This window comes from Myzus persicae, unplaced genomic scaffold, assembly GCF_001856785.1.
Source record: "Myzus persicae strain clone G006 unplaced genomic scaffold, MPER_G0061.0, whole genome shotgun sequence".
Taxonomy (NCBI): domain Eukaryota; kingdom Metazoa; phylum Arthropoda; class Insecta; order Hemiptera; family Aphididae; genus Myzus; species Myzus persicae.
In genome coordinates this window covers 37,066-51,620 of record NW_019103509.1, presented here as the reverse complement: position 1 = coordinate 51,620, position 14,555 = coordinate 37,066, and the positions used below count along the sequence as shown (strand labels likewise).

General features: G+C 27.6%; 1 protein-coding gene across 3 annotated transcripts in view; it reads left to right on the top strand.

Annotated features, from left to right (window-relative positions):
- The window catches only part of LOC111034643, a 121,572-nt gene that overhangs the window by 80,223 nt on the left and 26,794 nt on the right, over window positions 1–14,555 (top strand). For all 3 annotated transcript variants that reach the window (XM_022315945.1, XM_022315943.1, XM_022315944.1), the window contains exon 3: window positions 12,805–13,010. In XM_022315945.1, coding sequence (XP_022171637.1) covers window positions 12,805–13,010 — 206 coding nt within the window. The remainder of the gene's footprint in view (window positions 1–12,804; window positions 13,011–14,555) is intronic.

Below are 14,555 nucleotides of genomic sequence, written 5' to 3'. Positions count from 1 at the left end.
CACACACACACACACACACACACACACACACACACACACAGTAGTAGATAGGTGTAGGTATTACATATCTGTTGATTACAATGGATTTTCGTGGGCCAAAATTCAGCAAAGCGAGTTATCTACCCACCTACCCGTTATAAGGTGCATCGCATAAATATTATTTTGTTATTTTTGAATTAAAAAAAACAAAAACAATATGTTTTTAAAAATATCATATTTATCTCGATTGTATCGCTTATAATACAGTTAAATAGCAACTGTCAAAAACTAAAATAATAATATTTGTCGAATAAAAGCTGTATATACTATTTTAATGGTAATTATACTCGCACTGTGGACTTAAATTTTAATTCATTACCATTCAAATCGAGAGAAACGTTATTAAATTATATAAATTAGGTTTGCAGAACGATTGTACAAAATCATTTTAATTTTGTAAATCAACATTAAGTGCTATTAAAATGGGTGACTTGTTTAGCCAATCACTACAAGAAGTGTTAAAACAAAAAAAATACATCAATATATATATTATTATTGCTCATTGTTTGTATTAGTATAAACTACTTTATAAAGTACAAAATGTATTTCTTTATTACACAATAATAATTCTTCAATCATTGCAACGTAAGTAATGGTGTCATTCTAGTACAGATTCCAATAAAAGTAAAATAAAAAATAAATTGTCGTTATTTCATAAATGGTGTAATTAATATTAAGAAGGTACATAAAAATAATCCTTTAAATATAGAAATGTTATTTTTGTATCTTTTGTAGCTCTATATTTCCTAGAAATCTATGGATTAGCATATGAAATACAAAATATTACTACACATTGAAATAAACAAAATATTACAAGATTGATAAACCTAAAGAAAGCGTCACATTACATGCATGACTCAATTTTTTTATTCTTGGATTGTAACAATAACACAATAATTGACCAGTGCATAGAATGACTATCTCCATAAGAAAGACATGTATTGCCATTTTTTTTTTTTAATAGTTATTTAAAAGCATATTAATTGTTGCCTTACCTTTAATAAATCTAATTCTATAAAATAATTTTGTTGAATACAAATGTTTTTTTTTAATTTTCTTGCAAATTTTTAAAAATTATAAATTATAAAATACATGTCTTATACAGTTATACCTACTTACATATATATATACATTGTCGTTAGTATAAAATATTAAAAAAAAAATCTAACGTTAAAGGATGATTGAACTTAAAAACATCAACCTACAATGGTTCTGAAATAAAATCTTATCTTTTAAGAAAACTTTTCTGGTATGATGACAAAATAGTTATTTCATACGTGTCTCTTATTTCGGAAACTCAAAAAAGTATTGTAAATCTCCATCATTGACATCGCACAACAGATTTAGTTTGTTTTTACCGGGCCCAGTGGAGATATTTAAAGTTTTACTTAAAGTTTTCATCACCTGAATGGTTTAAAACTTTCACATTAGAGATACTTGAAAAATATTTTATTATTATTGTGTGGTTTTAAAACGCATTAAGTTATAACTACTTACAGTTCAAACTAAAAATTCTTAACTAAAGTATAATTATCATAAAAAACAATTTTTAGATTGTTTTTGTAGTTCCGAACTTAAATTAATTCTTTAAAAATATTCGATTGAAATCAACAATTATAATGTACACTACATTTAAAATTTAAAAAACAAAACTTTTCTTCATATTATGCATTAAAAAAAATGATAAAAATATTGTTCATTATTCAGATTGTATGTATTTTGAAGTGATCCGGAAAGGCTACATGGATTACCTGTTCATTATCCACAAATTGTTCTATTTTTAACAAAAACAGATTTTATCAGAAACTAACATCAATTGCTTAATTAACAAAATCTATCGATTTTTGATACTTTGTTATTATTCAAAAACTAATAACCACAGTCACTCGAAATTCCATCAAATGTTTATATTAGCATTTTTCAAACATTGGCAAATTTGTAAACTATTTTGACACTTTTTGTGCTATTGATAGCCACGAGAAATTTTTCTAAATGTGATTATTTATACAAGTTTGCTATGATGGGACAACGTCTCAGCTCAGAATAGTTTTTCGAATGCAATGATTTAACATTAAATTCAATTCTAACTCATTCATTACATCGACATGCTTGGCAACTACTGTACACCAGAACGAGTACCCACTTGTTCACATTTTTTATATTATATTAGACAGTTCTCAGAAAGAATCTTATTAGAAATGTTTAATGTATAACTCCGATTCCATATAATTATTGAATACTATTGACGAATGAAAGTGAGTTCAAAAAAAAACTCTGATCACGTTCGGCTTTTATATTTTTCAAAACTTTAATAACAAAAGAGAAAATAAGTTTGGATAAGGTTATAACTTATAAGTTATAATAACAGTCAGCCAATGTCACGATACACAGAATCTAATACATTTCTTAATTATTATTATTATTATTATTATTATTCATCAGAATAAAGATTTCAAACTATGACGAGTTATATTTGCAAACCAACAAAAAATAATAATACAATCAAGAGTTGATGAATAATGCATTTTACGGTTATACTTAAATTCGGATTTCGCAATAATTTTCTAGGAATGTATAATATGTTATATAAAATAAAGTAACAATTACACAAGTTAAAAGTTAAATTTATAGTTATATTTACTATATTTACCAGTGTGCAATTTCGGGTTATCGAATAAACTACTTGGAAGGTATTAAGTAAGTAGAGTAATACAGCATTAATATTATACTAAGTTGAATTTTAAACTTTTAAAATTTAAACATATTATATTGGTCGATTTGTGTGTAAATGTGCACACGGTAGTAACATATTAGTAAATTATTCTTATAATTACCCACTTCTTATAATCTCATAGGATTATTTAACTGTTTCTTGTTTATAATATAGACTTTGGAGGACCTTTAGTGGTTAACTGCTGATCACAAGTTATCATCCTAAAACGAAAGACTTTTAAATTGTCAACAACAAATTTTAAAGTATAGTTGATAGGTACCTAAACTGTTGTCATTTTATAAGAAAGTTTTGCATCGATATAATATTATTATAATATTTAAAAATATATACATTATAAATAATTTAATCAGATATTTTTTTTGAGAAAATAATGTTTTTTTATATTAATTTTCAAACAAATAATACTTTATTATATTTTAAATATATATTTGTATGTATTTAAATAATTAAATACGAATACATGTGTCAGTAACTGGTATAATAAATTTATTTAAGCACATCAGAGTTAAAAAATAAAATACAAAACAAACATTGCATACCGTATTATGTTAACTAATCTAAAAATAATACATGATTCTTTAATTGATAAATGTACATATACTCGGTTAAAACTTCAACATAATGACTGTTATAAGTAACAGTTAATATTTTATTTATATATATTTGCAATTATATAATTATTACTTATTTTTAAATACCCATTTTATTAATTTTTTACATAAATTAAATATTAAAATTATAGAAATTAATTAGATTGTTAAGAATGTGGCTTCTTGTTATCTTAAATACTAATGAGTCAGTGATTGTTTGAAATAAGAATAACGTTAAAAGAAAACAATTAATTTAACAATATTTCATAAATAGACATTCATTTTATTTTATAAATCAACGTGTGTTTCTATAAGATTAAAATATGATTTAGGCAATTCTGATATTTCAATATGCTGGTTAACCTTATGTTCGTGTTGTTTACTGTTTTAATATGATCTGCCCACACGTTCATTTTGGAACAACTATGGAAAACGTGCCGAAATTGTATCCACGAAAGTGGTTGAAACTCATGTTCAAATTTCATCCACTTTAAACAGCAAAAAAAAAAAACAGGCTTACCTCAAAAAATGATGATTTCTTTTTTTACTCGTTAAATTTGTTAGTCTCTCTTTGAAATTTCTTTAAAGATAACACAATAGATATTAAAATTTTCGGTACATGCCTCGTATTCCATTTTTTCACGTCGTTTGTATTTTCCATACGAACACATTAATGAGGGTGAAGAGTGGACACAAAGGTCCACACATTGCCGATCAGGTGAATGGCAAACAAAATGCGTACACATATACATGTTAGGGACTAAGTGAAGTAGAAACAGTATGTAGATTTTGAAATTCCTGGTGGGATTATTTCTACTTTGCCGTTCCAGTTTGTCCTTTCACAATGAAAAACTCTATATATTACCAACACGGGAAACCTGATACCCCCTAAGGTACCCTATTTTTCGAAGGCCAAAACTTATAGTTATTATTTAATTATTTGATCGCGTCGAAATACCAATATTTCATAATATTAGAATCAATAGTTATACATATTACTAAATTTAAAAAAAAATCATTTAGAAATCATTTAGGGGCATGACCTACAGGATTTTAATTTCGTTATCTACGAAAATCTCCAAAAAATACGTCTTACTAGGAATCCATAAATATTACTGAAATAATATTTGGCAATATTTTAATACATTGATATATGAGTTATAAGAATGTAATTAATAGCTTATAAGACAATTTAAAAATCGTTAAAATATCATAGAAACAATAGAAACTGTTGAGTTCTAGAATACTATATTACATATTTTACTAATAACTTAATATTAAAATAAATTATTTTTCCGTACGATTCTTACAATTTTATAGACGTAGGTATTTCATTAATAAAGCCACATTTACAAATATAGATTATAACGTCAACATGAATACACCTTTTTTTTTTGAAATGGACAAATGCTATAATCTCCTTTCGACATAATAAGGCCGTAAAGTACTATACGAAGAGACGTAGAACGTGTAATTAAAAAGTGTAATATTCTTCAATACCAAATATACGTATTTTAAATACACGCTGTCTAAGGGTAGTATAACTGATTAAGTATTTAAAAATGTATAGCGTTGAAACACTTTAGTTGATAACACTAAAATATCACTTTGCCCGTGAAGTGTCTTTTGTTTTTCTGTTAAAGAACAGAACGTCTATTTTTACACTTAAACCTCATTACCATTAAAAATCAGTTGCTGCAGCTGTTGAGCTGAATGCGTATTGACCAGTTAGCAAAAATGTTTTTGGATTAAACACCCAAACGAAGACGCATTTTCGTTGTGTTTTGTAAACACAACGTACGTGTACCTACCTTTAGCACATGCAATAGTGATTTATGAATAAATGGTCTAGGAAAAAAAACCATTACAACAATTGGCAGGCACGAGCTCTTAAGGTGTCGAGAAAGTACATACAAAATATCTACAGCATCAAAATTAAATTTGTATACACAGAAAAGTAGTGTTTTGTCCCCAGAGAATAACGTAATTTTACATATGTGTACGCATATAAATATATATAAAATAATCTAAATATTTTCTCAGTGAGTATTCGCGTTCGTTTTTTTATGTTTTTTAATGGAAAAAAATAGGTGTACGCATACAAAACACCTTTAACGGCTATCTTGGTAACAATAAACTGGCAACAAATCATAAAGTGTATGAGAGACCGATCAAGTCAACAAAATGCCGTTACAATATAAAGCAAAAATTATGAAGACATACGTTTTTAATGATTTCGATTTCAAAGAAATTTGTCACACTAATTTTTGTTCATCACTAATATCAAGCTTATTTTACTATTTTTTTTCTCAACATCGAATAATTTCAAATACAAGTACGCACATAATATTATGGTTATATGTGTACCCATACGAGTAGGTATTTAACTAACACGTTGTTACCATTGAGCAGCACAATATGTATAAAGATTATTATGTAGGTACAATTTGAATAGTTGTTTTATTGAAACATTAGTTGTTAATAAAACTTGGCTTGCGTTCATAAAATAAATGTTAAATTTGTTCAAACTATATTATTATTTATTAGTTCTCTAGTTAGTGGTCTTCATAGATGATCTTGAGTATTTAAAATCCTATAGCCCAGTTAATTGTTCTAACACGTGTACCTCCAAAACTACGATTAGTTTAAATGGATGGGGATCTCGACATAAAGAGCCTACCTGGACCATCACAAACAAACCTAAATTAGTTTTAATTGGTTTCAACATTTCCTACAATTTAGCATTATTTCAAAGTAACGCTTTTGAAATTTAAATGTTTTACATCATGCCTATACACGTGCAGAACACATATTAATATAATACAATACGAGTACTTAATATATAATATTTTCGTTATACTTATTGTTGTGCTATTTGACCATTTTTATTATTGGATTTCCATAAAAAAAAATTTGATCTTTAAAACTATTAAAACTTTTGCAAAAAAAAACGTTTTTAAATTAAAACTTAAATTTATAAAATACTATAATATGTCCAAGAGAAGTTTGTATTATCAATTGAATACTAGTTGAGTACTAATAGTACTAAATATAACTAAGTAGATAAGTCTTCATAAAAACATCATAATAGAGTTTCATAAACAACTTATTATTTTATTTCATACACGCTTAACCAGCTGATATTATGAATTTATTACGGACATCTCTATTTATTTAAAACTCAACCGACCAATTTATAAATATTGTAATAGTTGTTCAAGAAAAAAATATTTTAATTCAATTATTTAATACTTACATATCTAATTTGTATCTAAGTAAAATATTACGTTAAATTATTCATTAAAGAATTAATATCAGTTGTCATAACAACAATGAATCAAACAAAAAGTTCCATGATCATTATATTTGTAAAAAAAAGAGTTTAATATACCTATATATTTGAACCCTTGTTGTATACATTTGCATAACTATATTATGATATCAAACTTCAAACATTTTTTTTCTTAAAAATTAAATTGGAAATCTAAAGATATAACATATTATATGTATATAAATTATTATATTTTACATTAATTTAATTTTTCATATTTACATCAACTAACAGTACAATATTTTTGCTTGCTTACATTATTTATTCCTTGATACCTAATCAAAATGTATAAAATTCCGGTAATAATATAAACATCTTTCAACTGTATACAACTTTGTATGTTAGGAATTTTTTTAATTTGAAAAATAAGCCGTTTAAAAAGTGTTCTATCAATATTAACGTTGGTTAGATTAAATATAGATACCTTATTATATAAGTTGGTTTTAATTCAAGTATGTAATATAATAAATAAGGCAACTGATATTCTCTTAACTTGTAAGACATACAATACTTAATTAATATTCATGAGCACTTATTTATTAGGCTACACATCATTCGTCATTTATATTTATTGACAAATATTATATATAAGTATTTATTTACACATACACAGGGTACATTATTAATTTATGACGGAAATATGATTTTTTTTTTACACCTATATAATAGTAAACATTTTTATAATTAAACTTGGACGATGATTGTCACACATAATAATTTTACACTTTTATTCATGGTAAATTTAAATTTGTTCATACAATTTGTTCAAGAAGTATGTCTTAATAAATTATAAGAGCTTTATCATTTTACAGTTCGGTTCATGTGTTCATAACTAATATCTGTACCCTTTGTAGTCGAGTCTATTATTATTTTAATGTTCACCAAGACCTCGAACTTCAATAAATTATAATTAACTACGATTTGTTGCATGCTTACTTTTGTTCAAACATTAATTTTTACGACAATGCCAAAACAACTAGAGCGACCCGATAAAACTGTGTGATCCGTTTAAATTATCAAAACACGACTCATCACTAAAATAGAAATTATGCTAATGAATCTGGCAAATAATCATATGGACATAAGTCAAATGCAAGGCTAAAAATGAATCTATCGTTTAAGGTCTATTTATTTTTCTATTTTTATTGGAAAGATTTGCAATTCTTTGTCACGTATAGGTACTCTAAATATTTAGCTTATTACATTATTGTTTATATTTCTAACTACAAAACTTTTTTATTATTATTAATTTTGATTTTCAGTACAGTCTTAATTGGTGGAGGATTCCGATTCAAATTTTAAATGGAATATTTTAATAAGATCCTTTTGATATTCGTACAGTATGATTAACTATTCATAAAACTATATGATATTAATCATATAAATTAATATAATTTAAGAATATTTCCTTCAGATTAAAATTAAACATTTATTCATTTTTATTCAGTTTTTAAGATATCCTTTGGTATTTTTGGAGATATTGTATCTTTACTTAAATCATATGATTACATTATTAAAGAGATTGCTGCTTTTGGTGAACAACTCGGAACTTATCTAAACCACGTATATTCACGAACCTTAATAAAAGAGATAATATAATTTATTTTGTTGACTTGAAATTAATGGTGGCTATAAAATTCATATTTTATCGTGTGTTTAACTCTATTGAGTTAAATTTTTAAACTCATAAAATGTTCAACTAATATTTACTCAAAAGTCAAAATGAATTTCAAAGAATTTGAACAATAAAATATTATTTGATCGTGTATTCTTGCCAAAGACATAATATTAAAATATTACAAAGATTATGACTTTTAAAAACTGTATTTTTACTAATCACAATATTATGGTTCAAATCAATAATTTATTATGATTATATTAAATTATTATTTTTCAATGAGTACTATTTTTAATGTAAAACCTAAAGTAAATCAACAAAAATAACATCGGATAAAGAATAATTTATTAAAATTATGACAATTTATCTCATAAGATTTTATTTTATTATTTAAATTAACTTTACTTTTAAAAATATGTAATTCAATTATTACGATTTATATGCCCTGATGATGCACGAGTTTTGTTGTTATGATTCTAAAAGTATATTGTTCAATGAATATTAATAACAATTATGCCACAGTTTCTTCTTTACCGGCACAGTATAACAAGCCCATGGGAAAAAGAAGCAGAACGTTATACCGAATCCAATAGTGGAATAATTAATTAAATTTTACGATGTAGAGAAACTGTAATAATTAGGTGATGAATCTTTTACCGTTTCTGAACGTGTGACCATATCTATATTGTATTATATATCATAAAGTATTGTGTATTGTTGCATTAAAATTAAATTAAATCCAAGGTGATATAAACATGGCGCACGCAATCCGACATTGATATTAATATGCTAATAACTTCAAACAATTTAATTTGTATTACCCGTATTATAAACTTATAAGTTTGTTGGTTATGTTTCTGTATTGGTCTAGTACTGGAAGGTATATAAATAAACATAAAAATAAAACGTTTGTCAGTTGTTCTTCTGTGTTGATGATTTTAATATTAACAATTATGAAAAACAATATTCTTGGCATACAATCGCACTTAAATTTGACATTATGCACATCAGTTATAGAAACAATTATGTTTTCTTAAATTTTTTTTACACATAATATCTCTATTTTATTCGTTTTCAACTAAATATAATATATTATATAGTCTCAATTATTGTTGATTTGCATTTGAAATTCCAAAAATTGTTCAAAGAAAGTTGGTTTTGTTTAACCTCGAACATGAAAGATATTTTGTTGTTTAGTGTAGTACAAAATTAAAAAGAAGAAAATGTACCATTATAAAATGCATGGTGAGTATCATATACGATTCATTGCAAAATGAATACAGAACGATCAAAATAATATATTCGACGTATGACTACACATATTATTATAATATGCTGCAGTGGAATTATTTTTTACTCTGGAAATGGTTGTTTTTTCATTTTATTATTATTTTAAATGAAATTGAATGGTGACCTGAAAAACGTTTCTTTGGTTCTCTTGGGGAATTTAAATTATTCCACAGTAGCACTTTTAACGTTTGTGCGTGTTCAATCGACGCGATTGCAAAACCACTATATTATGTGCATGTGTGGACCATGAGGTTCTCGCAGAACCTTTTTTTTATGGTCATCTCACTCTTCTACATCCGAAGACCAATATTATAATATTACGGACCTACGGACATAATATGGTGTGGAGATTTTGATTATTTTCTCTCGTATCAATGTCTTGACTGATGCTGACTGTAATTAATGGAGCAATAGGTATATCCACAAAAAAATACAATTTTGAATGTCTATACCGTTAGGTTCAATAATTCAAATCATTCAAAACGAAATAAACACGTAAAACAGAACTATCGTTTAACCGGTACATTAAAAATATAATATTGTGGCTTGGTGTGGCGCGTTGGCCGCTACCAGTCACGGAATGCGACTGGGAGTAAGTAACGGCCACAGCTACTAGCTCCCGGATGGGTGACCACCCGGGTTCAGAGTAGTTAAGAACCTTGCCAGACATACACGTGTTTGTTACCTATACCGTAACAGCCGTAACAATCGTAGAAACAACCTACCGTACCAACCTTACCCCTACCACAGTTCATAACCCCTACAACAGCTAATGGCCTTAGTCACCGGGCTTCAGTTCAATAAAAAAAAAAAATGTATAATATTGAGTAGGACGTATGCCTATGCCTATACATTTTCAGAAAACCATTACTTTCAAACCGTACATTATCATATTTTATTTACATATGAAATGAAATGTCTATAGATTTTGCATAAAAATTTTTTTTTATATAAGTGTCAGTCTCTTTATAAAATATAATAAAATGTTTTCATATCCTCAAATAACATTTCACAGTATTTTAAAATGTCAATATGTCATATATAATTGTTACACGTCTACATGTTGTACAAACTTACAGTTACTTAATGTAAAACGCATCAATAAGGAGTATACCATTTATATTTTTCTAGTTCTTAGTTCACATACATACAATATTTCAAAAAAAAACCTAAACTTTTTACTTACAAATATTCATTTTTATTTTTTATAAAAATCATTCTTTAATTTTAAAGCATATTTTGAAAAAATAAATCGGAGATATTTTATTAAATTGTCTTAAATAGGTATAGAAATTAAAACTGTCAGTACCTAACCATTAGATATTTTAAAATACAAAATATTATATAATAAGGATGTTATGTTAAGAAAGTTAACCGAAGTACAAAATCAGTTTAATTTAAATAATGTTTTTATTTTCAACAAAACAATTTAATATTTAGGAACTAAGCACGATTCGTATTTGACACAGTGAGAAAAATATTTTGGACTCTATCCTCTCAAAATTATCACAACAATACAACTGTTGTTATAGGCAGGTTATTATATCGATGTTATCGTAATTATTTAGTATATAAACTTACGGTTACGATATTTTGAGATACCACAGGTTTAATGCATATTAAATATCAAATTGTTATCTTTAAACTCTATGATGTGATACATTTTTTTTTATTATATCGTTTTCCTCTCAACCAATAATGTCTTGTGCAATTTATTTTATCTCTTCTATATTTAATACCATAATAATATACCATCAACACCTCGTCATTGTTAGATTTATCATAATATTGTTTACTCAAATGTTTATCTTTTTTATGTCATTTAACAACGTTAAGTGCAGTTTATACTTGTGAGACTATTTTGAATTTTATTTTAAGTGTTAAAAGACACTTTTATCTTCCGTTCTAGTGTTGCGTCTCGATGTATAAGAAAATATTCCAAAATGTGTACACCAAACTCTCATAAAAATCTAACAAAACATATAATAGTAAAAAGTTATCAGCACCAGAGTTCGAAAAATATATCTACTGGTACTCTAGGTCACATTTCACGAATACTGTTCGAATGGCAATTATATTTTAACAGTAACATAATAATATATTGTATTTTATTAACCATTAAAATATTTTCTATTCTTTTTGTTCAAAATTGAATGAAAATATCATAATTTTTATGAAATATGACGTATTCGCTCATCTGGATTCTAAGATAGTAGTTAAGATGCTAAAAATTAAAATGATCTAAATATGATAATTTTGATAGGATGGGATATTGAATATGATTTTAATACAAGTTCAAAGTCAAAGAAAAGCATAAATATTAAGAAGTGTTTGAAATAATCTAATATAAGAATAATATGTACTTATATTAAAGCTGTCTTGTACAAATTGTACATCAATATTTAAATATACCTAGTAAAACTATTTTCATTTTCAAAACTTCGTTATAATTTACCTATAGATAAAAACTTAATAAATATAATCGCCATATTACTTTTTGTTATATTTTTTTTATAGCTTCAAGTTTACAACTAATATAGCTCAAAATTGTTTGTTATATTTATAGAACTGATTGTAAAATTCTCGCACAGTATACCAAAAGTTTTATGGCGGCCACAACCACGTATCGGAAGGTACAAACGCGGTCGCTATTACATAATATATAGTATATACCTAAATATTTTTTACAAGAATTCGTCCCTTTACTCCTTTGAAGTGAGAAAACAACGGTTTTGGTATAATTGAGCAGCCGTATAGTTTTTAGTTGAGTATTCATCTAAAATGTATTAGGTACACTTCTTTTTTAATAAACAAAAAAAGTTTTGAAAAATTGTTTTGACATAAATAATTTATCGTTGCTCGTACATGTACCAGTCATGTTGCAGCTCTACCGTCTTTGTGCTGCGCAAAACACTAAATTCCGTAATGCAAATATATACACACGACGTCCCGTTTATAAATTCATAGCGTGAACTGCGGGATGAGTTAAAATTTCTCAACTTCCGTCAAAGAAGCGCCGCGCGAACACAAACGTTGGACCCAACGCACACATTTACCCACCCACCACACACACACACACACACACACACACACATACACGCACGCACAATCATTATTCCATGTATACATATTACCGTAATAATAATGATATACACTTAACCGCGGTCATCCCGCAAGACATTCACTACGTTTCCTTTTTTAGATTGCAAGGACCTGTTCGAGCTGTCGGCCATCGTTCCCAGGTACGCCAAACTGGGAGAGACAGTGGTACTGAGATGCAACCACACGGTGGTGGAAAACCAACTTTACAAGGTCCAGTGGACCAAGAGCGGTGACAAATTGTTCCAGTACATAAGGGGACGTGTACCGCCGTACATCAATCACACGATTCCCGGAGCCAAAATCGACGTGAGTGATATGTGTTTTTTTTCGGTAGTTTTATTATAATTAGGTACAATTTTTTACGTTTACCCACTTAGAAATTGGAATATAAGTTATAATAATAGTGTTTGCTGTCACTGGTCGAAAATTTTCGGTGACGTTTGGGACAAGAAGTGACTATAATCATAATAAAACCGTCAAAGATTAATTTCGTCAAAAGATAAAAAAGACACCATTCCCGAAATACGGAGGGGAGCCCACTGGGAAAATCTTGGCTTCTCCCCGTAGGCCTATCCTCGCCCATGCGTAGGAGTAACTGGATGAACACAACTGAAGGTGTAAACCATCATAGGAACAACATAATATCCGAAAAAAATAGAAATTGTTACTATTTTTCTAGTTACATTTGCAAAATAAACAAACTAGCTACCAGCATAAGAACAATTTAGTTGTATCAATATTTCACTACACAAATACTTCATACGTAAAAGTATTCCATTTGTAGATGCATTTTTTTTTCATACTGTGAGTATATTATTTTTATTGAATATTTCGAATATTTTATTTTTTGGATAATATATGTTTACGCCTCCCTGCTTGTAATATTATGATGCCGAGGATTTATTATAATCTAGATCTATCGGAATTGATGTGAATTTCATATTATGCTATGCTGTTGGAGTACCAAGTGTCAATATATGCCCACGTATTTTCCCTTCCGGTTCACGCCCTCCTCCTATCCACATTCCAACGATAAGCGGACGGGAATAATAATAACACCGAACGGGATTAATATACGACATCACAATATGTCAGCGTGTGTGTTGTCATTGGGCTCTCCGGTTCGGTTTCAACGTCGTTGTTTGTGAACGGTCGCTGTTAACCCGTGTATGTTTTCTATCGTTTTCGATCCCCCCACCACCACCACTCCCCCCCAGAATATACACCAGAACTAGTAAACAACAGAATATAGCACGTTTCGGGCCCGAAAACTCTATATATAGATACGTCGCAAATGATTAGATGTCTCTCTGTATATTTGTGTGTGTCTCTCTCTCTCTCGATATAATATATGTGTGTTTAATACCTCACCACAATACTGTAGGTACAGTATTTATATTATATAATAAATACATCATATTATTATATATATTCGCAATTTACTGGAAAAACGTATCGGACGTATCTATGTTTTGCTACGTGGTGTCAATATTAATACAACTCAAACTCGCACTCAGGTTATATTATAACACCCCCCGAAATGTTAGGGTTTTCTAGTTAGGGTAATCTTCATTAAGAAAAAAAAAGTTATAATTTTCAAGAACACATTTCTGAAAATTCTTTGAAACTTTTTTTCAAGTACGTCTTTCGGTGTTACTGTTCAGTACTAATATCTTGCCAGTTCATATTTTATTTATATATTCAACAATTTAATATAAAATATATCATCACTGGGGCGGAGGTTTTGGTGATTGGCCTTCGTTCACTCATACCTACCAATGATAAAAATTAACACATCTATGCTTGATTACTTCTTAGAATTGTCAAATAATATGCAATTAGTGGTCTTTA